General features: G+C 32.7%; 1 protein-coding gene across 1 annotated transcript; it reads right to left on the reverse strand.

The window, feature by feature from the left end:
* Positions 1-1,246: 1,246 nt before the first annotated feature.
* LOC129224982 (igLON family member 5-like) lies at positions 1,247-15,994 on the reverse strand. Its single transcript, XM_054859529.1, has 4 exons — positions 15,958-15,994; positions 5,767-6,021; positions 4,240-4,533; positions 1,247-1,451 (listed from the first exon to the last, which is right to left on the reverse strand). The coding sequence occupies exons 1-4, from the start codon at positions 15,992-15,994 to the stop codon at positions 1,252-1,254; spliced, it is 786 nt and encodes a 261-aa protein (XP_054715504.1). The 3' UTR covers positions 1,247-1,251.
* Between the last annotated feature and the right edge of the window lie 11,528 nt (positions 15,995-27,522).

The following is a 27,522-nucleotide window of genomic DNA, read 5'->3' on the forward strand; positions in this document are numbered from 1 at the left end:
TTATGCAAATACTAATTAAAAGTTTTTAAAATAAAATAAGATTAGTTCACATTTTTAGTTAAAAAATGCTTGTTCATTTTCGTTGGAATTTCTGAATTAGATTAAAACACAGTGGAAAATATTTGAAGACAGGCAAAATAATTACAATTTTCTCCGGGGTAAAAGTTACTCCAGTTGGTACAAAAGTTAGAAATAATGCAATTCGGATCTAATTTCCACTTCTGACAGACAATTAAGAAACAGCGCAGGTTCAACTTTACCCAGAACTGAAATTAGCGGAAATTTCAGTTTTCCCTTATTGATTGCATACATGGTGCAATCAGGCAAAAATTCTTTGCTTCTGACTTATTTCTTCATTATTGTGAAAGAGCTCAATTAATAAAAATGAAAAAAAATAATAGAGCCCCTTGTAAAAATTGTACATAATATGCAAAAAAGAGGTGGGGGAGCACATCACTGCCTCAATTTCGGCGAATAGTTTGGAACAATGATAGTTTTTAAGTTCTGAACAGGGGAGGCCCGATAGGAGGTCACGGGAGGTCACAGTGACCTCTCAAAAATTTCCTTTTTTGGTAAATTTTGTATGACGGCGCGGCAAAATTGTCATCATTCGGTACAATTTGGAGTTATGTCTGACAAAATTATCATTATTTGGCGAAACTCGGAGTTCCATTCGGAAAAGTTATCATTTGGCGAAATTTAGAGTTCCACTCGGAAAAGTTATCATCATTTGGCGAAATTTGGAGTTCCATTCGGCAAAATTAACGTTTGGCGAAATTTAGAGTTCAATTCGGCAAAATTATCATCATTTTGCGAAATTTAGAGTTCAATTCGGCAAAATTATCATCATTTTGCGAAATTTAGAGTTCCATTCGGCAAAATTATCATCATTTGGCGAAATTTAGAGTTTAATTCGTCAAATTGAATCTTTCTGCCAACCAAAAATTTAAGTTCGGGACGGCCCTGACTCTGAGTGGCGTTCTTAATGTCAAATGAATAGACACATTAGACTTTTCCCTCAATCGCAGGTATCGTATGACGAAAAACTTGATCTATTACGTCATCAGCTGTTACAACCCCCCCCCCCCCGCCCCTCAAAAAAAATAAAAATCCGTCGCTTGAGCACACTGGAAAAAATAGTTATTTTTGTCTCACGTGATTATTTAAATGACTCTTTATAAAATCATGCATTGTGAGGCAGGTCCAAAAACATTTCAGATTTTTTCACAGGATGATATGAATTTTTCATTTTCAGTAACTTATGAAGAAGGGTTCCTCTCGAAAGCCATCATCTTCGCCCCTTTCTTCGGCGTATCTGGAACGATATCCTAATTTCACGATGATATAAAAGGAGATGAAGAGGGGTGGGAGCATGCCCACGATGAAGCCAGTGACGTTGAAGCGTCGTTTTTCTTCCGGTACTTCTTCTAAAGTCACATCATCTAGGAATGCTGAAAGTAAACGAATTGAACATATTTTACTATTTTTATCTATGTATGGTAACAGAAAGAAGCGTGCAGACGATTTTATTATTGATTTACTTAAAAAAACTTTTTACTGTCTATTTCTTTACTTTCTAAAGTAGGGGTATGTGGGGCAAAGTTGTTACGGTTCCACGTTATGATAATATCGTATCTCGCCAATTGGCTTGTGCCCATGTTACGGTTCCACGTTATGATAATTTCGAAATTTACTCGTCTATCTTATGATAGTTTTGTTCTTAAAATTGGAATAGAAAGAGAACCACATTGAATTTTCGAAAAATCGCTTTGAGGTGCACACTCCATGCTACAAATTAACTGTGTGCCAAATTTCATGAAAATCGGCCGAACGGTCTTGGTGCTATGCGCGTCACAGAGATCCATGAATAAGAAAATAAGTGAAAAAATGAATCAATAAGTGAATTATTACGCGAAGGAATGAAAATAAATTAGTTAATAAATGAATCAGTGTAAATGATTTAGTAAAGGATTGAATGAGTAAACGAAATGAATTATTTCACTTTGCCCCATTCACTTTGTCCTGCATAAACTTGACTAATTGTGAAAGATATTAAAATTACAAATAAGTCAAATATTAACCAGATAATTACTGAACCGAATGTTAGAAGGTCCCAATAAATGTTTAAAATGTTAATAACAAAAACTTTATCATTTGATATCAAAATTATTTTTGACTTAGAACAAAATATTACAATTTGAGTATCAAATTTTGAAAATTGCTAGTATTATCATATGTTTTGATTTTCAGAGGGAATTTTTTCTAGACTACAATAGATTACATGTGTTACTACCTTAGCAAACACAATCTAGGTAAGCAACATTGTTCTTACCTTATTATCAATTAGAATTGTAATTGCAATATATTTAGAGAAGGTTGTGTTTGTGAAAACTACATAGTTAAAATATTACTAGACAGGTGGCGCTAAAAGCAGAGTAAATATTTCACCATTTCACTTTGCCTCACATTCCCCTACGTAAATTGTAGTGAGTTAGACTTTATTTAGCGGTGCAAAAATGTTGAAAGAATCGAAGATTTTTACTCTTACGAGAGATTGATAGATAAATATGGCGAAAGATAGATACGAGATAGGCACACGTGGGGGGGGGGGGGGGGTTAGTGCAGAAAATGTTTTCTTCAAATTCATAGAAGGTACTAGGTAAAAGCTGAGTAAATAACTCACCATTTCACTTTGCACCACATTCCCCTATATTTTTTTTATTTACTTTAAGTTTTGGCAACGCAAATGAAAGGAAATTCGGAGTGCTTTATTTTATAACAGAAAGAATGAAATGTACTTATCTTAAAGTGAATTTTTTGTATTTTTTGTGATTTAATTTTATGTATTTATTATTTTTTGAAAGTAATTTAAAGAAAAATATATGGAAACATTTATTAGCAGTATTGTTTAAAAGAGGCCACTAAAATATTTGTTCGTTTATTTATTTATTACTAGTGATAGCCGCGCGGCTTTGCCCGTAGTAGAAAATTAAAAGGTCATTTGGTTCGCAAGTGTACAAATAATGGATGATGAATTTCTCGCCAATGTACTATGTTCATTTGCTTGCCCATGTTACGGTTCCGCGTTATAATTTCGTAATTTACTCGTCTCACGTTGTGATAATTTTCTCCGTAAAATGTTCTTAAAAAATTTGAACAGAAAAAGAACAAAATCGAATTTTCGAAAAATCGCTTCGAGGTGCAAACTCCCATGCTACAAACTAATTTTGTACCAAATTTCATGAAAATCGGCCGAACGGTCTAAGGCGCTATGCGCGTCACAGAGATAATGACAGAGAGAGATCCAGACAGAGAGACTTTCAGCTTTATTATTAGTAAAGATTTTTTTTTTCACGCATCTTTTTTATCAGATGAGAGAGTCATGTTTTTTTTTTTTTTTTTAGAAATAAGCTTTAAATGTTAAGAATACATGTTTGACATAATTTGCACAGTAGAATTTCTTGTTTTTAAAATGTAACAATTTTTTGGAGTTGAAAACTGAAGGGCAAAGTTTCTGGGCGACGTTTTGCATTACAAGTATCAGGATTCTTCAAACTATGGCCCCTATATGTACGAGCCGGCGCATCAGCTTGAGATCAGGTGTAAAGTTATAAATCGCTTGCGGAAGGTTACACCATGGTAATGTAACAATAGCATAACTAAAGCTTTAAGAATAACGCCTCACTTATTTCAGCGCAAGGTTTCACCAGTATTTTCTGTACAGAGAAATTGCTTGCAAGATTGCACATTAGTAAAAATTAAGCTTTAATCTGACTTTCTTGAACGATTTATCAAGTTTATGCTTTTTAATTAACCAATATACACCAATCATTTATTTATTTAAATACACAAACAAGATCTAGCACTAGGAGAGGAAATGACCGCAGTTGGGTTCGAACACGCGACGCGAATCTTACAGAAAGGCCGCTTTTACCACTCGACTGCCAGGGGTGGTTTTCTTTGAGCTAATAAGAGTTCACCTGCTCTGCGCTGATTCTGACCTTTTCGCATGCGCGTTGAGTTCTACTGAAACCATAGTACAAGGTTTCTCCAACAATTTGGATTTTTAAAAGAATGATGCCACACTTCAGAATTCTTGTACCATTACACCCATTAATACTGGAAACCAAACACATTTTTTTTTTACAGTGCAGTGTTTTCTGGCGATAGTTACGTTATCAAATTTTCTTCAAGAAATTTTCATTAAACACTTGGATGCATCGTGCTGTAAAGAGTTACCTTCGAAAAGCATGGTTGCCGATGACGAACCATGGTCATTCTCAGCAACACAAGTGTAGTTCTCGAACATCGCCGCACCTTGTCCAATCAGGGAAGAACTGTTGAAGAAGAGAATGGATCGGGTTGTGCAATGGGAGGACTCGGACGAGATGGAGTAACTCAGGGAAGTCGGATGCAGGAGCATTGAGCCTTTGTACCACTTGATGGTAGCTCTTGGCACCGCTTCACTTGAACATTCCAGATGGCCTTCTTGCTCGGAGGATGGCTTGTTTGGCACTGTGATGATGGGAGGAACTAGGAGAAGATATGAAGAACTCTTATTTGACGAGGAAAAAAACCCAATCCAAATTGAAAATCAAAATAGTTAATGAACGTTCTTTCACCTAATTGAGTTTTAGATATTTATGGAACACCTCATTTTACTAGAATTGACCGTGTGTTGTTCATCAAAATCAAGATTCAAAGCCTTAAGCCTTGGAATAAAGAATTGTTTGACCCATTAACACCTATATCATTACACCCTTCACACATAGAATCTTCTATAACGGCCACAGTTTCAAAATTTCTGATGTTTCTGCACCCATAAGGCACCGGCGTTCTCACACAAAATGGTGCAGTTTGTTATTATTCTGAAAACGGCAAAAACATAAATATAGCTTTGTTAAACTCAGTTGGAAATCCACAACATTATTTTTACCCTAATTCATGCAAACCCCCGTTCGTTAAGAAGCTTGGGGAATTTGGGATAGTCTCATGGTAAGTCGTGGTAGAACCTTTTGTTAAACACATATCTGTTCATTTTCAATGCACCATAGCTGCTGTATAAAGTATGTGCAATGTGCATGCAAATAACCTGCTTTTGACGCCTTTTGGCTAAGTTTTAAGTAGAGTTTTTGCGTTTCGAAGCTGGGATCTGTTTGTAGGTACGCCCTAAAAGGTGGTCACTGCAATCGCCCAAAATTTTTTTTATCCCTAACATTTTCTTGCAATTGAGCAAATTTGGAGAAAATATTGCATGTTTCTTAGTGACTTCTAATGTCTCATCGGTATCAATAAAGCAGGCAATCTTCTAGTAATCAAGTTACCCAACAGATGGTGCATCTGAAAAATCAGTTATAAATATCTTAAGTGTCGCCACCTAATGAGCAAGTAAAGAAATAGAGCGTTAGATCGACTGCTTCAATGGTCGTCTCTTCTCATAAGACGTGGTATGTGTATATTCTAGTATTTTATCATTCGGTAGGATTTGGATTTAGGTAAATTGGGAATTTTCCCCTTAAAAAAATAAGTAATGGGCTCTCCTGTGTACCTTCGTCATTACTAAAAAAGTTCAATGTAAATCCCGTTAAAACTTTGAAAAATGTATGTCGTTTAAGGAAGAATCTTCAAGCAATGCGCTGTTAATGTAAGGGAGTAGCAATTTCTTGTTTATTGAGTGAATGTTGCTCTAAATAATATCAGGCGGTTGATTATTAAACGGAATTTTTAAAAACCTTTGAGTTAATCTTATTTCCGTTATGAACTTACATTGAACTGTGAGAGTGACTTCTCTTTTCACTTTCATCCTCCCGTGGCGGTCCACCACTTCACACTGATAAGTACCACTATCTTGCTGGTGTACATTTCGTAGCTGGAGGGCGTGGCCTTCGAATGTACGGTCATCCAAGATCCGTCGCCATTGGACGCGGTCGTTACACGTGACATTCAACTCGCACTGAAGACGGAGATTGGAACCCAAGCAAGATAGTAGCTCGTATCCTACTGACAAGTGCGTGGATGCTTCTGTGAAAAATAATGAATTAGGATGCTAGTTCATGCAAAAGTAACCAATAAAAATGATGTAAAAAAAATGTTATGTACAAGAACAGCATATTTCAAAAGTTTACAGGTTTCACAAGTTTTTCTTAACTAAAGGAACAGAAGAAAAAATTTTATCTGTCATATAAAAAAAGTTTCCAAATTTTTTCAAGACTGGAGAATAAAGGCTGCAAAAGTAAACTTTTTTGAAAACGTAGCTTCCGAACGCTGGACTAATAGACTGTCTTTTACAAGAGCATTTTACATTGAAAAAACTATACAACGCCTTTTTTTTAACCATGGAAATGAAGTAAAATTGTGTTTTTAATGCTAATTCTCGAGACAATGCCAATTATACACATTGCTCAAAATCAATCGTTTGTTCTCATGGTGTATTAATTGTTTTCTTCAGCTTTTTGACAGTGAGAGAAATTAACATTTTGTTTTAGTTGATAACCAATTAAAATTTAAAAAGCTCTTTTCAAGCTTTTCAGCCTTTAGGCTTTTATTTAAATGGAAAAAAAACTAGAAATGAGTTAAAGATTTTGTAAATGATTTTCTTTACGAAACGCGCGTTGAAAATGATCATTTATTGCCGTAATAATGTTTTAATGCAAGCATGAGTTGCAGAGTAATTGATTTAACGTCTCTAAAATTTCGAAGATTGCCTTGATTTTATCATTTTAAAGAACGTTAAAAAAGATTTTTGTAAGTAAAACGTAATTTAACATTAGTATTTAAGTAAAAGAATAGTTCAATAAAATAAGTATACTTGTTTAAAGAATGGAACGATTCTGTGCGATTTTTCTCCAAACAGTATAGTAATGACAAATCTCGTTCAATTGACACAAACCAAATTTAACTCTTCAGTCGGAATAATGAACCAAAATGTTTATAATTTGTAAACTGTGTATTATGGTAAAGAGTTGTTGACAAAATTTCAAGCTTTTAGGTAAAAAACTAAGATAGTTATGATACATCCAATGTTCCGGACTTATATTTTTGAAACTAATCTTTCAGATAAAAAAACGATAAAATATCAAACAAACTTCATCGTAAAATGTTCTCGAAACAATAATAAAACATAATAATAAGTATTTAAATTGATTAATAAATGATGTTTAAAAAAAAAATCAGAAGAAAAACCTCGCATTAGCGATGAAAATCCATGGTTGGAAAAATGAGCCCCTCTCTACCTCCCAATCCCTGTACGTTAGTGTTGTCAATCCCGAAGCGAAAAATCCTTTCACAGATAATAATGGGCAGAACGCAAAGAATCAACTACCAAAAAAGAAAAAAAAAATCAAGTCATTTAATCAGTTAGAAAATGATTCGCAGCTGTTTAAAGTTGATATCCGGTACACCGGACGCCAGGTCTGAAGGGGTTAAAACACTTTTTCAGAGATTATAAAAAAATTTAAAGCGTCTTAGAACCCTCGAAAAAAATTAATGCACTAGTGATTTAAGGAAAGAACGAAGCTTCTTTCTAAAGAGTCAGTATTAATATTCGAATCTACTCACTAAAATAATTCTTCTTCAATGCAATTAAAAGTACCTCTACAAGTTTTGAAATTGAAACTAAGAAAAATTTCCTGCGTATTGTAATAAGCGCTTCTGAGTGCAACTATTTTCTAAAATCAAAAAATAAAAGTATAAAGTTTTATAATGTTTTTTAAAAGTATAAAGTATGAAACTTGAAAAAATTTTCGAAACAAGAACTTACTTCTTGCAGTTTGAAAAGAAGAAAATATAATCACTCCAAAACCCTCAGTTTTGGACCTAATTTTCTAAATATGTTTCCTGAATATTAATATAGTTTTGAATACATCGTTACATTGAGAATATAAATTGCGAAACGTTAAAATTTGAAAAATAAAATTTACTTATTTTCCTCAAATTTTAATCAAAATACGGCGTTTCTGAGAGAAATGGAGGGCAAAAATGATTAAACTTTCATTTTCCCTTGGTCAAATTCAACGTCTTTTTTTTCTTTTCAAAATTCCTTTTTAATCAGGCATTTGAAAAATCTCATCTTAAGATTTCAAGCACCAATTCTGAAAAAAAAAAAAAAAAAACAGGCAAATTTCATCTTAAGTTTTTCCTTCCCTACGCAGTAATAATTAAATGTCGCTACAACTTTGCAGCTATGCAAGTATTCCATAAATTTGTACGGACGGTATTAGAATTAGAGTTTTTTTTTCTCCCGTAAGTGAAAAGATGCAAGAAAATAATTTAAAGGAATTAGTAAAGACTGAGAATAAAATAGTAGGGGAATGTGGGGCAAAGTGAAATGGTTAAAATGACTGAGTTTTTTCAAAATGAACAAATCAGAAATTTGTTTTGAAAATTACAGTATATAAAGAAAAAAACATTGTATTTTAAAATCAAACTTGCGTTGAAACAGTATTTTTAATTTTTGGCAGTAAATTTGAGTCTTCAAAAAAAAAAAAAAAAAAGTGGACTTCTTTCACTTTTTTTTTATGGGGCAAAGCGGAAAATAAAGTATTTTAAATTTTAAGACAATAAAATTAAATAACGTATTCTGTAAAAAAGACGTAAATCCTCACTGCAAAATATTCTTTTTAAGTATTAATTGAATTAAAAAGAATTTTTTTAAAGAACTTCAAAGAAAATCGGTAGCAGTTCATTAAAAATTAAAGCAATTTAATTCTATCGATGTATATCTCATCTTTTGTCTGTGCAACGAAAATGCACAAAAATTAGGCACTGAACATATGCAAGATGCTACACATAAATAAGTAGGGGAATGTGGGACAAAGTAAAATAGCAGGGCAAAGTGAAGTGATGGAATATTTACTCTATCTTCAGCACCAACAATCTGGTAATATTTTAACCATTATTACATATGAGGCAGTGAGAAGCAAAGGGATGTTAGTGCCAAAATTAAAAATTTGGAGATAACCAGTACACATGGTAGGTGAACCTCTCCTCTGCCTTGGGGCAAGATATAGTACTAATAGCCCTGGTAGGTGCTGCTATACAGCATGATGTAGAAAAAAAAATCAATAAAAGCCTACCGAGCCACATAATTTTAAACGCGTTTTACTCAAAATTTGAAAATGTCTACTTACATCCCTTTGCTTCTCACTGCCTCATATAATCTATTCCAGTCAGGAAAAAGTTATCTTTGAAAATACTACAACACATGATAATGCAAGCAATTTTCAAAAATTAATACTCGTATTGTAATATTTTGCTGTAAGACAAAAATTATTTTTCTTATTAATAAAATGACATAGTTCTTGTTATTAATATTTTTAACATTAATTGAGGCCTATTAATATTCGATGCAGTATTTCTTTATTTAATACTAAGTTTTTTTCATTTTAAATGTCTTGTAAGCAAGTGCATGCGAGCTAAAGTGGATGAGGAAGAAAGCACATTCATTTATATTTAAAAACATTTAAATTGTTTTAATACGTTACTTAAGTATTCATTTATGTTTGGAAACATTAAAATTCCCTCTTAATAATTCAATTTTATACTCATTCATTAACTTATTTTATTAATCATTCACTATTTCATTCATTCATTTATTTTTTGTCTAACATTAATTGATTGTATTCAGTAAATTACCGCCCATTAGCCAGGGCTAAAGTAGTATTAATTGATTGATTTGTTTCTTCGTTTATTGTTTCATTATCTATTTATTTATTCATTATTTCATTTTATTACACGTTCACTAGTTTATAAACTTTTCAATAATCAAACAGAAAATATTTCATGAGAGAAAAATTCATTTTTCACTTTGCACAACAAAAAAAAAAAGGGAGGGGGGTGCACTTCTTTTTGAAGGTACAAATTCACTGTCAAAAATTAAAAACAACGTTTCAATGCAAGTTATATTATACAATACACATGCTCTTTTTTTGTATGCTGTAATGTTCGAAAGAAATGTCCAATTTGCTCATTTTGTAATTAAGGTAAGTTATCTTAATTATATCACTTTGCCCCACATTCCCCCCCCCCCCCCCATCATAACAATTTTAGCAACATTAGCATGAAGGTCGATTTTGCTTATAGTTACAATGTTGAGGTTATAATCACAATAAAACACAATTGTCATATCTAAAGTTTGTATAGGAAGCACATCAATAACAGAAATTGCTTTTGTTGTTTGCTTGCGAAAATTTTGGTATTTAATATTATATTTTGAGCTAATTAGTACTTATTTATCTTTATTTTTTACATAGGATGGTTTCACCATTAATTTTCTTTTATTTTCCACACTAAACTTTGAACACACATTTACTGCATATTTTTAATTTCAGAGACAGTAGTAGAGCTTAAAATTTCTTACGGCCAGTTGCGCTTGGACTTTGCTTGGACATTTGGCCTCTACCTGTGAAGATGCAGGGTTGGTTGTGATGGCTGGAATTGTAGATGCCGAAGGAACAGCACTTGGATCGGTGACTGAACAAAGGAGAGTTCTCTCCTTGAAGGGCGGAGTGACACTTCACCTGTAAAAAGACAGAAAAATGGACGATTGTGATATTTATCGCAATTAAAGCAGATGTAGAGAATTTGACATCATTTCAGCTGCTGTAGTTTATTAAGTGCTTGCATATTAGGGCAAACTTCTGATGATGGAAGAGAAAGAGTTACAAATAGTTTTTTGCGAATTGTATTTTTTTGAATGCATAAATGTTTATATTATTTAGTTCATATTTTGTTCTTTTTTTATGACTTTTCTGCCTTAACATAGGAGTTTAGTTTTTACCTACGCATTACTAGCGTCATCGCTAAAATGGTGACCCTAGTGGGTGTATTTTTTTTCACAATTGCGGTTTTTAATTTTGAAAGTAAAATTCTGGGAACTTTACTTTAAAAACTGGCAGATGTGAAATCGTCGTAATCAAGGTTAATTACACACACAAACACATATCACACATACGTACATTCAAAATAACATACATACAAGGGACAAAATGGTCCTTCGAAGAGACCCCCCCCCCCCTCGCCCTTTACGTCCCCAAACAATATAAAAGCACAAATGCATTTCCATTTTGCAGTAAGTTACCACCCTAAGCCAGGGCTAAGGCAGAAATGTGTAAAATGCATCTCCAGCTCAGTCATTCCATCCGAGGATTGCAGTTTCGTGCTTTTTAGCACTCATCAGCCTGGAATACGAAGTAACTGAGCTAGAGGCGAAAAACCTCTTAAGGGCGCCAAGAGAGCCAAACAAACTGGTAGCTAATGTAGAATTAGGACACCATGCGTATGTTATTTTCCATGAGTATATGTAGTATATACCAAAAAAAAAAAAAAAAAACAATCTTTTCTGAACGAGCATTTACCCAATTATTCATCTTTTATAAACTCAGATAACAAAACCTTTTTTCTTGCATAATTTGCAGTTTTTTCCTACCGTTTGCGACAACACAGGGAAACACATTCTAGTGTAGGATTTTGTGGAACTGATTTAATATTTATTTTATTTGCTGAAAACAAATATGACTTTTAATATGACTGTAGCATTTTTACCTTAACATTTTAAATTATTATTAAAACATTGGTTAAAAAAATTTTTAAGAATAACTTTAGTGACACACCTTAGTCAACCTAACTTCAAGTCTTTGAAGTTAGTAAATCTGGTGTATGCTATTTCAAATTAGTTTTGAAATTTTTGAGTACGTAGTTAATTATTCACAAGAACAAATGATATCCACTTTTTTCTGTCTGTTCGATTCATCAGAAACACTCAACACGTAAGTGATACGAATAAATCAGCATGCTTAGTACACTTTTTTCTGCTGTATGCCTTTCATTTTTTTTTTTTACATTTAACAAGAAACAAAGAACTTAATCGCATAAGTAAGACGTACTTAAAAGGTTATATTAAAAAATATGGCTTCTCACAATCAGTTGAAACTGCTATGATAAGAAAAAAAAAACAGGATTTAAAAAGGCTGAATCTCATAAAAGAGAGTTGATAGAAAAAATCAGCTTCCACATATAAAACCATTTTATACATTAAAGAGGGAATATTGGTTTCAAGATTTCCGGAGCCAAACAAAAGAATGCATTTTTGTTGATCTGTTTAATCATCATTTCTAGTACAATATAAATGGACAGCACAAAAGCAGCAAATAGTTCATACAATTTTTTTTTGTACCCATAAGTAAGTAAGGAACTAAACGAGGAAACAAAGTATACATACTGAAATAGATAGAACCTCTTCTGAACAGTTTGAAAACTGTCGTCGTTTGAAACTTCCAACTCGAGGTGCAATGGTAAAGCCTGGAAGAAAATTAGAAAAATAATTTTAAACTTATTAAAATTAACAATAAAAAACCTCAAATTATTTTTTGAAAAGAAAAAAAAAAAAACTTGTTGTCTCTTTTGGATTCATTTGCTACTTAATGCAATATTTCGCAAATTGTTTAAATTTTTAATTCGCTAAAAATTATGGCATTGAACTTCTACACACGCTATTTCTTTCTCTCTCTCTCTCTCTCTTTATTTTTATAACGATAGATTTTACGAATTATTGTTTTAATTTTTATATACATTTCAAGGTAGTTTTTTTCGTGTTAGATTCTTTTTAAAGAAATAAGTTTACCTCTTTTACTAGTAGGATGAAAAAACTTAAAATAGCTGTTTTCTATGTAAAATTGAAGAAATTTCAGGAAGAGTTACATACATAAAGGAGATTAGTTCACTAGCAGAAAGAAGTTTTGACTTTAAGCTATATTCTCAATCCTAGTATGTTGTTATACAGATTTGTATGGACTGTTAAGACCAAGCCTCTTTGCCCACAGAAGATTTCTTATTTGTGACAGCCCCCTCTTTTTTTGTAAAAATAACTTTGGATGCCGTTACATGAAATACGAAACTTTCAAAAAAGTACAATAAGTTCGTGCACAAGTTATTCTTTTTAAAGTATACAACAGTAGAACATGAAGACGAAACATTATCTGTAACCATAAAATCATTTTGTACAACATTATAACTACTAAAAAAAAAAAAAAAAAACTTCCTTCAGCAAACAGTCTGTCACTTTACAATTAGCAAAGAGAAAAGTTCTTGCATTTTGTTTTATGTTAAAATTCTACAGAGTACTAACATTCTGTAAAATATAATCGCCGACTGCCTTTATTCTTTCTAAAAAATGTTACACATATTTTTCTACAGTTTTTAGACCAACATTATTGAAAACTGTCGTTTAAGATGACATCAATAAAAGCAAATGCCTCAAATATCTGTACATCAATTTTGTTTTTTGCCAACATCGATACAGAAAGAATAAAGCGCAATCTAACTTATCTTTCGTTCTTTTCCTTTTTTTTCCCTTTATTATATCTTTCCTTTTTTCCTTTTTTTCACCTCTACAGCCGAGTCCCGACTTACGCGAGGGATGCGTTCCAAGACTCCTCGCGTAAGTCGAAATTTCGCGTTGTGGAAAAATATATGCGTACAATTTTTTTAAAGCATACCAAATACACTCTGTCGCAAACAAATATATGCATAGGGGCGGCAAATAGGGGGGTCAAGAGTCGCACCCCCAAAAGTTTCGAGCAGAATGATAGAAAATGGATGAATTCAATTTATGTTAGTCGGAAATCAATGTTCATTAAAAAAAATCTCGCTGGTTCTCAGTAACTGATGAAACTCGACATGTTCCCAGACTAGAAAAAGTGTTTTTCGTTATTTGGATGATGACTTAGAAATTCATGAAATATTTTCCGGCCTTTTCAGAACATAGAAAACTGATATTAATTTTAACCAAAGAAGACATTTCCTCATTCAGGCTAAATATTTCATACTTGTGTTCCCAGTGTAATGATGGTATTTCAATGTGAGAGGATCGTGCAAAGTGGTGTGGCTACATGGTTTTCACAAGAAATATCCTTTATATTTTAGATTTACATTTACGCTCATTTTTAAGTGAATATTTATTTAATGAGCGTTTATCGCTTTCTTCTGCTAGAAACACGTTTGAGCTGCTCAATGCATTATATGCTTTCTTAGAAACTTCTTAAAAATGCATGTGATTATTGAATAAAGAAAACGTATCAACAAATACTTTTTACTGGGCTCTATAATTATGCAATCTCGGAGTGACCCAAGATGGTCTTCAAGAGTTAAAACCATAAAAACGTTTCTCTATAACTTCAAAGCAGTGATTTGACGACTAGAAGAATTATTGCAAAATGATTCTTTCAGTGGTGAAAAAATTCATGCACTTTAGCATGTATGACTTTGTTTGAATTTTTATTCAATTTGTTTGTATTGAGGAAAGTTTTTGAAAAATGCTTTACTCTATCAAAACATCTTCAATCCGCTACCCTTAATTTTCGGACTATTCAAGCCACAGTTTAATCTACAATTGATCTGTGCACCATACTGCCATAGTTCAATCAACAATTGAAACTGAAAATACATTTTACGTAGATGTATATTTCAATCAATCGTGAAACTTTTCGAAAAAATTCTTCCTTCTAGCCAATTTTAAAAAGGCGAAGAAAAAAAAAGAGTGACCCAAAATCCACATAATGATGTGAAGTCAAACATTGATTTTTTAATATTTTGTATAAAGTAATAAATTTAGTTTCGAATGAAATTAACACAAGATTTGATGATAATTATTTTTTTGTATGGTTGGCTCTATATTATCTGGATTGGATTTTGAAAACCAAAAATAAAATGTTTCAAATATGAGTAAAAATTTTAGCATGAGGTAAGAAAAATTACAAGCAATATACTGACAGACCGGTTATCACATCCAGAGATTGCAGCTTCATCCTTGTTATGGACTCATCAGTCTGGAATAGTGAATAACAAAGCTGGAGGCAGCTGACATCTCATTGAAGCTGAGAGCGCCGACGAGACTAGATTATTCATTAATGAAAAATTAGGCCCTTCACAGTTTTTGAAGTTTCCTGTGTGACTTTGAAGAGCAAGATATAAAAGTGTTTTCACACAATAACTTTGTTACTTCAATTAATTTTTAACCATTCCAATCAGCTCAGCTAGTAGAGAGGTTTTTTTTTTATGTTTTAAGAGGTTAGAGAATTATTTTCGAAGCACAATGGGCAAAAAAAAAAAAAAAAAAAAAACATTTCTATTTAGATGTACTGACAAAACAGCACGACACTAGGCACTGATAGATTAGTAACACGATTACCTGCTCTCCCGAATTCCAAAAATCACGCATTGAAACTTTTCCGAAAGGTATAAAAACTTTAGTATCGAATTGTTTTGTTTGATAACTTATTAGAAAGTGAGTCAAACTTTTAATTGTTACTAAACACTAATTTTTATTCATATTAAACCTATTTTATGATCACTTCCTGTTAGCTAATGTGTGCTTTCAACTGCACTGTGGTAATACATATTTAAGAAACTCGACCCCCCAAATGAAATGCTGAAATGCCGCCCCTGTATATGCACGTAGAAGAATTAGAGCCACAATCACGAAACTCGGCACAAATGCAGTTTGGTGGCCGATATGCAAATGATTAAAATTTCAGCGCCAATGAAACAAGGCTAAGCGCGCTATGAGCATGTGAGTTGCACAGGTGGGAGAGTTTAAAAGAATGAGTACTTGTGCCGTAGGGCTATTCAATCGAATCTGTTGACTTCAGTAGACTGTATTGTGACTTAAGATACCTCTAAGACGTAACCGGCGGCAATACGAACAGCTGACGGATTTTGATAGGGACCGTATAATAGGCTTCAGAGAAGCAGGTTGGTCAAACAGGAGTATCGGCCGCCACCTCGGTCGGAGTGATGTGGTAGTTGCTTGGTATTGGCAACAGTGGATCTCGGAAGGGAGAGTCTACCGCCGCGGAAGGTCAGGGCGTCCCAGGGACACAAATGAACGCGAGCATCGCGCAATCAGAAGAGCGGCCACGTCGGCACCGACAACGTCGCTAGCATCGATTCAACGCGACTTACCTCCTTCCAAGCATCCGGTGGTATCAAGGAAAACCATTAGGAGACGACTGACCGAAGTTGGCTTAAAGAGCCGACGTCCATTAAGATGCTTGCCACTGACCCCACATCACAGGCAGTGTCAACTGGATTTTTGCCGACCTCGGGCAGCTTGGAGTGTAACAGACTGGAGGCGTGTGATATTCAGCGAGGAATCTCGATTCAGTCTCAGTGCTGATGATCACCGTACACGTGTGTGGAGCCGCACCAGCCAGCGCTACGATCCGGCATTCGTTGTCGAGCGTTATACAGCCATTTCACAAGGTGTGACAGTGTAAGGAGCGATTTCTTAGGACACACGATCACCTGTAATTGTTCTCCAAGGCACTTTGACAACTCGTAGATACGTGGACAGCATTTTAAAGCTGATTGTTCTGCCCATGCTATCAAGACGCCCAGGTGCTATTTATCAGCAGGACAATGCTCGTCCACACACTGCGCGACTCTCTCAACATCGTCTTCAGGGATATGATGTATTCCCATGGCCTGCCAGGTCACCAGACCTTCCGCCAATAGAGCATGTCTGCGACATGCTGGGAAGGCAACTGCAGCCATCGCTGGATACAGGGAAAGCAGCGACGCAGTTGCTAAGATTATGGCATGATCTTATTCAGGGGATCATAAGTGACCTAATTGATTCGAGGCCACGTCGTGTTTCGTCTTGTATTGCTGCCAGAGGTGGCTTTACTACTTACTGATTTGTAACATTTAGCATGCTGTAACTGCTTAATAAAATTATCTTTTATTCTGAATTTTTAATCATCTTCTTATCTCCTTATACACTACATGCCTACCAAGTTTCATGAGTGTAGCTCAATTTCTTCTGGGTGCATATATTTTTTTTGCGACAGTGTACTTTTAGACACTTATAAACCCCCCTCAAACTGCTCTAAAGCATTCCTTAACCATACACTACAGTTTTTTACACAAAGATTAAACATTTCCTGCATTTAAAAAATAAAAAAACTGTTATTCAAAATGAAATACTTTAAGATGAACAAAATTAATGACCAATGGGATTGAAAGACTTAAAATATAAAAAAAAACACGGTACGCACAGCATGTAGTAAAATTTAAATGATGCACTATAATAGTACAGTAGATACAGTAATTATATTTAAGAAATAAAAAATGAAGATAGTGATGATTTATGCTCCATGATCAGATCGTTATTCTTATCTAATACATTTTTACATACGTTTGCTTCGCCTTTATAACGTTTCAATTTGGGGCAACATCTCCTCTTCCTGAGCTCTTTATTAATCCACAATATAAGAGCAGCTTAAATTTTCATAATATTTATTACTAGACTTATCTGCAAACTTCAATATTGAAACTAAGTTATGAACTTTTACTTATATCTTTTTGTTTTGACTTTTAATTGTAAGTATGGAAGATTCACTCATACTTATTGTCGCGCTATACCGTCGACGTTTTGCAGTTGTTCAAGCATCTCGAGAATCTTAGTTTTTTTTTTAATCAAAACATTTCTTTTTCTTCCCATATTCAAAAAGTTTAGGTGAAGGTGACACTAAGGTGCCATTATATTTCATCAACTTTTATATTTAGAATGAAAAAAAAAATAAATAAATAAAAGATACTGAGTGGTTATTTGACGCACTAGACTAGTTTGTTGTGGGAACTTTGGCTGTCAGTGATGATTAAAGAAAATTCACAAATTTCGTGAATGTAATAACATTCACGAAATCAATATTTAGTAGCCAACAACAAAAATGATACTTCCTTCCAAAAACAGTCGTGTTGTGGGCGAAAAATTCGCGTTGGCTCTAAAATTCCATACTCGTGAAAAATTCGCGTTATAGCCATTTCGCGTAAGTCGAATCGCGTTGTACGGGAGTTAGCGCGTTGTTACCGCGATACATAGCCATAAGGCTGCCTACACTGTAAAAACAATTTAGAAATGTTTCTGGAAAATAATAGGCAGCTAATATGCTCAATTTCTGAAAGTAACATATTTTGCAAAATACAGGAACGCTTTCCGCAAAAGTCAGTAAACTTCCTGAAATTACCCTTTAATTTTTTTAAATAATACAGAAATCTTCCCGGTTAAAGCCAGTCATGTTTCTGGAACCTTCAGAAGAAACTTTAGTAGGTTTCCATACAGGGGGCAAGTGGGGGCTTCAGCCCCCACTCAGAAATTAGAACTTCCTTGATTTTAGTACTTTTTCCTTCGCAAAAATGTAAAAACAATTCTTTTCCAGCCATTAAAGAATAAGCTATTAAAAATGTCAAATTTTAATAACTCTAATCTATACTGAAATCGGTTTCTATGCGGAAAATATCCTGTTAAACCATGGGGAAAATATCTGAGCTCCCCTTAAATTTTGCATATGGGCGCAATGGTAGGTTTTAAGTAATAGCTTGGCGCCGTCCTGTTTTACCGAGAAAACTCCAAAAGCATTAATACAACCATAACCAAATATAAGACAGAATTGCAAGTAAGTACCAAGCAGCTCACTCGCCTGCAATCTTGCAAAGCTGAGGAATCCAGAGACTTATTCACCCTCATTGGGAGCTAAGTCAATCTGAAATGGCCTTAATCGAGCTGAAGCCGATACACTTAATAAATACGTTCAATTAATCTTTAAACTAGTAACTACATGTATTTTTCACAACAGCGAGAAGTCTACATTTGAGCAACTTGTAGAAATTCAAGAAACTTTTTTAAAAATACATTTTAATTTTCACAGAAAATTGGAGAAAACCTGTGAAATGGCGACGGAATATATAATTTTACAGAAATAATCAGTGACTTTTTTTACAGAGTAGTTAACTACACACAAGTTATTTCCTTTACTTTACTTTTTTTTTTATTTTGCACATAAGAGTCATTGTATCTTTATTGAAAAAAACTGAATAAGTTCAGAAAACAACTGAAAAAAATTTTGAAATGCGAACTATGGTTTGAAATTCACTAAAATAATTCTGTATCACCACTAAAGAATTTACTTATTTTATCATTTTAATCACATTTAAGGAAGTGGGATCAGAAGCTCAAATACAAAAGCTACAACATGATTTTTAAAAAATCAATAAAATGCTTTCACGAGAATTCTGAACGCATTTGCTGTTTCAAGTAAATGCATCATAAAGGTGAATAAATACATCTGAAACAAAATCAAAGCTTATTCCAGACACATTATACTAACGGATTTTCAAGCATCACTTTTCCAGTAAAATATATTCAGACTACATAGGAATGAATCCAGAAATATGTTTAAAATGTCGTTTCTGATTTTGAAAAGCAAGTTTATCCATAAATTCAATGTGTGCAATGAAACGCAATGCTTTAGTTGTACTTATTTAGAAACTTGAATATCAGGAACTGTTGCTGTGGCATGCTTCAAATAGTGATAAATATTTATGAATAAAAGATAAGGTTTGAAATGTAATGCTATAATATAATCATGCATATTTCATACGCAAAAATGTATGAATAATATGAAATAGGAATGATTTTAGAGGTCACTTTTTACGTGTTCTCTGCCTTTGGTTCTTGCTTGTAGGGGAATGTGAGGAAAAGTGAAATAGTTAAGATAGCTGAGCTTTTTCAAAGGGAACAAATTGGTAATTTGTTTTGAAAATTAGAGTACATAAAGACAGAACATTGCATTTTTTCATCAAATTTGCAGTACAACAATAAGATCAGTTCTCAAAAAATATCAAAAAGTACCATCAAACTGAAAAAAAAAAAAAGAAAATCAGTACTGTTGATGTAAAAACATTTTTCAGCCATATTTGATAAACTAAAACAATATCAAAAACTTCATATTTACTTCAAGGGAAGAAAGAAAGATCAATCGTCACGTTCGAGGCACAAACAAGTCGTTATTTACTTTTGTCTGCTGCTAACAAGCTGCTTGTTGACAACACTGTTTCATCAGTTAAGCTCGCTGATGGCGATGAAATCACGGTTTACCGAATTTTTGCTATCCTACTTAGAAAAGTAAGGGGTTGACCTTATATTTGTCTACACAGCCTTATTTGGCACACCCACGTTGGTTTCATGCGATTTGATTGGAAGAAAAGCCCCTACTAAATGGGGCGTGGCTTAAGAGCGTGCGAAAGCTTGAGTTTCGAAACTAATTTGGTGTTGGTTTAAAGAAGGAAATGCTTTGTTGATTGACTGCATAGAATCCAGAAATCTTTGAAAATGTGGGTGTAAAATAATAAATTTATCAGTTTTTCAAGTTTATTACAAACGTTTTCAAATGTGGTAACTAGTTTGAGAAAATACATTAGACCTAAATATAGCAACCAATTTAGGACGAGGGAATTAGGTACGCAAACAAAGCATTTTTTTAACCTAACTATTTTGCTGTTTAAACGTATAAAAGCACATTTAAGAACTTATGCTCAAACATTTCATTCAACCTACAAAAATTTGCTGAATGTAAAAATATGTGTACAAAAAAAAAAAAAAAAAAAAAAAACCTTTGTGACGCAATCTTGGAATTCCACTTTTGTTCGGAGAACATTAACTTTACACAATTAAGCATTTTCTGAACGCAACTGCTTATTCACAAAATCCTAAGAATTTTCTCTTAATTAAAACCTTGCTTATTGGTTACTATTTTCTCTCGCATGTTCAAAATCAGTGCGATTAAAATAACTGACTTCAGCAAAGTTGAAATTATGTACGAACCGGCATACTTCAAACGAGGTCGAGAAAGTGTTAAGTGAGAAAATACGTAATTGCATAATCATATTAGACAAAATGGAAACTACTTTGCAAACATAAATATAAATATACGCATACGTATTTTTAAATTGCTACAGTTTCAGATTATTATTTTTTCCCTCTTTTCGAATAATTATTTCAAATTATGTAAGTAATTTAGTACTTCATAACTCATAAAAGTAAAAAAAAAAAAAAGACAAAACAGGAAAAAAAAAAAAAACATAAAAGTATGATGTATTGTAAAAATATACTTCAAAAAATGAATTTTAAAAAAGTTAAATAATTAAACAAATATTGAAACCTTAGAAAAAAAACTAATCTTTTGAGAGGAAAAATTTATGTTTGCAGGTCTTGCAAAACCCTTTAAGGGTTGTAAGTTTTAACCCCTAATAACGTTGAAGAGTATAGATCGACCCTGCGAACAGTTTTTTGTTATGTGCGAAAGATCTCACTCCCGTTCTTGGCAAATTTTCCGAGTAATTTCTATCAGTTCTAAAACAAAAAACAACTTCAGAATCTGTGGGGGGAAAAAGCCCTACGTAGAACCTGAACTAAAATTGGAATTTGCTTCGTACAATCTTCATTTAAAAGAACTTTTTACGCAAAGCATGTTCATAACGCTTTCTCTTTAAAATTTGGCTATTTCTTAGGTGTTTTTAAAACTCCTTAAGACTATTTACATTGTCACCTAAGAAAAAAAATAAGTCTAGAAATTAGTTTTTATAGTTGAAAGGATCGTGAAAATTTTCATAGAATTTGAACGTATTTTTAGTTTTTATTTCCATAAAAAGAAAAAAACATAATATTAATACAAACAGAAATATAATAGCAAAACTTGGATATTTTATGATTGCAAAAAGGTGAGTGAATTCAAAGTGCAATGCGCAATGATTTTATTGTGCAAAGAGCAAAATTGAGAGGAAAAACATTATTTTTATTTCAAACTTTCAATATTACTAGAGGTTTCCGCCGGCTGCTCATTTCGCTTACCTACCCCCCCCCCCCCCCCACGTTGGCTCAATGTCGCCTGCGACGAGTGACAGTTGATGATTTTAATGCTTTTATCCCTGGATATCCGGTCCCTTAAGGTTTTGAAGGGTGAGACAAGACGGAATGGCTTCACCTGGATGTCCTGCCCCCCCCCCCATCCAACGGTACCAGTATTAACCTAGTAGACATTGCCAGTTAAGAGGAGATAGGGTTATAGGCACACAGACAGACGCGCACAGAAATTAATAGTATAGATTATTCTATAGTTGACAAAAATAAGTATAGAAATAAAAAAATAAAGTACAGAGGTGTGAAAATTATTAGAATAATTGTGATTTTTTCAGTTTTTTTTTTTAAATAATTTTGTACATACTTGTAATATCTCATAAAGGACAATTTGTTTTGTTATTCCAATCATTTTTTCACTCCTTAAGTGTAGTTTTGGGAACATTACTTTGTAAAATATTGGCATTTGTAAAATAGAAAAACCTTATTCGCATTGCATAAAGAATATGTTTGATTATCAATCGAATTAAAAACAAAGTTTAAAAACTTTGCTTGATCTGCTAATTGTATTTTCTATTCTCTCCTTGGGATGTTATTAGTATTATTTTATTCTTAAAACAAGTTTCGCAGTTTTAATTGGTTTATATTTGGCAGTTTTTTTCCTTTTGTTTAAGGATTATTGCTTGATCATGAGTGAAGTAAGTGATATTTTTCCTGGAAAACTACAGCCGCTATAAAGGGTCTCATCCAAGAAATTACTAAAAACTTTGTTAGCATCTGTGTGTTTAATAAAAAGATCTTTGTATTTCAAATGTAACTACTATATCAATTCCAGAGTAAAGAAACGTAAATTGTAATATTATTGCAAAAACAGAAAGGAAATTAATTTATATTACCATGACTGACAGAAAAACAACTTATCATGAACTAAAAATTTCTCTATAAGCGTATAGAGTGAATGTATGTGATTCCTCTATTCATAGAAAGCTTATTTCTGTTGAACTCAGTGCTTGCTGTCCTGGTAAAGAGGGCTAAAATCACATTTGCTATGGAAATAGACTTGCTTCAGCAAAAATTGTGAATAAACTATTTGTAAGTAATTGGAGCAAGGTGAGAAATATTAATTTTCCTTTAATCATTCAGTTAAATTCAAGTTGTTTAGTCTTTATCCTAGAATTAAATTTATTGTATACTGACTAAAGATTCAGAACTGTTTATAAATGTCCTCTTATAAATGTATGTATTTAGGAGAACATTTCTCAACAAATTACATGAACTAAGATACTTCACGTATAGTTTTCAGATAAATAAAAACTTAAAATACCAAAAGAAAGCAGACAGTATGTCAAGAGAAGTACCAATAAAGTTTTTTTCCGAGTCGCATTACACAATCGATTAAGCACCCCACCCAAGATATGGATTGGAGCATACTTTTCGCTCAGGGTGCTGGATGTTTAAGCATTGTAGAAGGCATGAGGACACTATATCAGCATGAAAAAGCGCTTTAACAAAGGTTTTATAGTTAAAAGTTTGATTTCAAATTCATGCATGATGAAGTTCTGTATCTTGAAACTTTATCTGTGACCAAAATTTTGAACAAAAAAAATATATATAAAAACTTCCACGGCATGGAAACAGTTTTATATGAGCCGAATAGAGAATATTTGAACCATTGTAAAGAAAAAAATCAAAGAAATAGAACTTCAGAAACAAAAATTGTCTCACAGAAGGACTCATTCAAATTTGGCATCATCACGAGGGAATAAAAATTAATTGCCAAAAACTTATAAAAAGAATGCCCAGATGGATCGAATCTTCAATAAAAAATAAGAGAATATCCCCTAAATATTAAATGTATCAATATTTTTAAAATAAAGTATTATTTTTTAGATATAACAAGATTTTACTACAAATTTCACAATTATTCTAATAATTTTCCCACCTCTGTATTTATTTTTTTAAACTGCTAATAGGCTTTTCTTAACATAGTTCAGAATATCATTTTCAGTCATGAAGCATTAAACATGAGACTTAAATTGTTTTAATGAATTAATACAGTATTTCTTCAGCGTTGATAATATTTTCTCTCATATTTTTAGATATTTTTACTTCAATAATTTAATTTCCCAAATCGAATGTTAATATCGCTTAAAAGGGCTTAAATATAAACGAATCTCATACTTTATGCTGAATAAAACCAAATAATCGATCGAATCCATTGAAGTTTCGTTTAAACAACAGTTATGACTTTAATATTCTACTCCCGTTGAAGAGAATTTCAATCGCAAGTCCCCTGTTGGTATATAAGAGCAGAATACAGTTAAGATAAACTTCTACCGAAAACTTTTATGCTTCACTTGACCGTTTTCAACATGTAGAGTTTCCTAATGCTTCATTCTTTAGCAATAATATTGACTTCGGAAAAAATAATGTGAAATATCGTACTTTGCTTTATCATTTTGTCACAGACTAATCGTTTAAAATCATTTAAATTCTAATCGAAATAAGATTGGTATTGTAAGAGAATTTAGATCACAGCTTTTAGAACTTGATAAAGTTGTTAAAACTAGTTATGAAATTTCCTATCATTTTTGAGTTTTTTATTAAAAAATTTAAACTTTAAGGAAGTTCTGGGTAAAATTATTAAAAAGTTGGATATTTTTTTCCAGTATTAGCAACGTAGCTCAAATTTAAATATCCTATAATACTCAAACTTCTCTAAGGTTGTGTAAGATGAGAACTAATATTGAATTTAAAAATTGAAAGAAATGGCCTGATTGCCGATCTCATATTAAGATAAATTTCGCTGGTTTGAATACCTATAAAACTTAAATACATTTATTTTTCTTTAGATGACATGAGAAACACGGAAATTAAGGACCGATAATCACAACTACTAAAATTTTGCTAATCTCAAAATAGAGAGAATTCAAAAATCTTTTAGAAACATTTATTATGTATTTTATTTGAAATAATATTAATATCAGGAATTGGAAACAGAGACAAAATTTTAAATCATTAAGCTTTCTCTCCTTGTCTACCAACAATGAAATCGTTACCAATCGCGCGAATAATGACTTAGAATTGTGCTTAGATTCTGCTAAAAGCAGAGATTTGTATTCGAATTCTATATGAGGTAGAAGCTTAAGAGTAGAAATAAACAAATGGAAGGAGCTATTCCAATCAGTGACGTACCAAAAGCTGAGGCAAAGGCTCGAAGTCCCGTGACTCATCAACAACGACGAATGGTTGACACGTTTTGCGAGAAACACGCAAAATGAACCTGATTTCTCCCACTGCTTTGCTTTAAAACCTATCATGTGACATGGGGCCTTTGCTTCACGAATGAAAGTCTTCACTTCCTCCATTTTATCTCTTCTCAATAGAAGAAGCTTCCGACAAATTCCATCACACGCTGAAAATTTTGTCCTTCCTATTGCCACTAATACTTGCATAAAAAAGAAAAAAAATCAACAAAAAAAATCAACAAAAAAAATCAACGAAAAAAAAGAAACGAAAATTAACACACTAAGTTACTCTTAAAACAAAAATGGCAAATTCTAAAATATAATATACAGATAAACCGAAAGAGAAAAAACTATGTGATGAAATAAAGTATAGTCAAGCCTTCACGTCTCAAGTTAATCTGAATTCCATCAGCTATCGATTGTCTGCGAAAAGGGACCACGCCTCCCCTAGGAATGTTTTCTCATTTAAAAACGATGAAAGTGTAGGACGTGATATGACTTCTTCTTGTAAACCGATATTCATCAAAGCCTGTCATTACCTTTAGTTTCCATAGCAGCTATAGCATGCTTGAAAATGTAAGAATTGATCACATATACAGTGAAATCCCAATTTTACGTTTCTGAAGGGACTGGGTTAAAAGAATAATTATTAAATAAAAACAAAAAACCCGACTGCGTAAAAACTGTTAAAACTAAAAAGAAAAAAAAAATATAAGCCCAGTAGTTTAAAATTTTATTAAATTTTACCGAATAACTACTCCATTGAAATAGTTTTATAATCGCTACACACATAAGACAAATCATAAATTCAAAAGCAGAATAGAAGGATCAACAGTCAGGGCCCATTCCTTTTTGACCAGTCAAGGAACTACGCAAAATTTGAATGGGCCTTGACTGTTGATCCTTCTATTCTGCTTTTGAAATGATGATTTGTCTCATGTGTGTATCGATTATAAAACTATTTCAACGGAATAGTTATTCGGTAATACTTATTAAAATTCTAAACTACTGGGCTTATATATATATTTTTTTTAGCTTTTATGGTTTTCACGCAGTCGGGTTCTTTGTTTTTATTTAATAATTTTTTTTATGCCCTTTTTAGTTAATTTTCATTTACTTAGTTATTATGATCATAAGACGGAAAATTTCGCAGTCTAGTCATTTTATTGAGAAAGTTTATATCGTAAGGAATATTAAGTTACTTGCGGTGGTCTAAACTACTGATTATTTGTCCCTCTAGGGACCTTACTCGGCTTAAAGCTACATATGCTTGACCTTTAGTAAAAATGCGCGAACTTAAGTCAACCCTAACTATATTAACAGCGCGGTAAAGTCGTCAGTAATCTTTCTCCCAAAACTAAAATAGCCCGTTGAGAGAGCACACGTCGCGAAACTCAGTCCCCTGAATCACAAGAAAAACAAATGCAACATGTTAGACATGAAAATTGAATTAGTAGAATTAGTAAACAAAAAAATCATGCAGCGAAAACGCTACCTGCGTTTGTCGCACGTACGTTTCGATCCTGAACTGACAATATGGCGACTGGTTGTTGATGTAGTGAATTTTGATTACTGTTATGTCTTTAGTGACACTCCAAAGGTAAGACAAATCGATTTTCGATTGATGTACGTTTTATCAAAATCGGCCAAAGGGTTTAGCCTGTACAACGCCACATAGAAACAAATATACATACATAGACTCATAAACATATTACACTCCTTTGCGTCGCACACGCGCAGGCGGGTAAAAACGTGAGATGCAGGAAAACGAAAAATACGAGAAATGCATAAAAAGCAAAAATCAAATAGAAAAATTCGAAAGCAATAAAGATGACTTTTAAAAGGTAAAAAATCCATATTTTATCTATATATTGCGTATTATACTACTTATGCTATGCCCTAAGAACTAAGAAAACAGAGAAGGAAGATTTGCATTTTCTAAGTTTTTGGCCCCTATTTACGAGACAAATGACAGTTGCTAAAAGATAATAGAACAAAACGCTAATAGAGATAGAGAGAAACGCTAAAATAGAGAATAACTTTCTCAAAATTATGATAGATGGGTTTTTTTTTATATTATACAACGAAACTTCTTTTATAGTAGGCGTCGTTAAGTGCAAAAAATGCCTTATTAAAACAAAAAATTGCTCATTTCTTCAATAAATAAATAAATAAATAAATACATGAATAAATAAATAAACAAATAAAAATTTAAGAACTTTTTCTTTTGCCAGTTTTATAAGTTTTCTCCTTGACCTGATGGAAAATGTGCTTTAAAGTGAATTCTTATAAATATTTCAAAAAAAGAGTTATCGTGACTAATCGTGACCTTACATTTTACACCAATCTCCAAGCGTTTAGGATAAAGATAAAATAAGAATATTTCAGCAAAAGATTAACTTTTGCTTTTTACAAACTACGATTTGCAAAGCAAAACATTAAATATTCGGGTATGAGGGATCAGGGTTCGTGGATTTAAATCAGCTTGATTTAAATCGTGACTAAAATCATGATTTAAATCAAGAGATTTTTTAAAAAAAAGCATTGATTTTTAAATCAATTGATTTTTATCAAGTGATTTTT

The sequence above is a fragment of the Uloborus diversus genome, chromosome 6 (assembly GCF_026930045.1).
Source record: "Uloborus diversus isolate 005 chromosome 6, Udiv.v.3.1, whole genome shotgun sequence".
NCBI lineage: Eukaryota > Metazoa > Arthropoda > Arachnida > Araneae > Uloboridae > Uloborus > Uloborus diversus.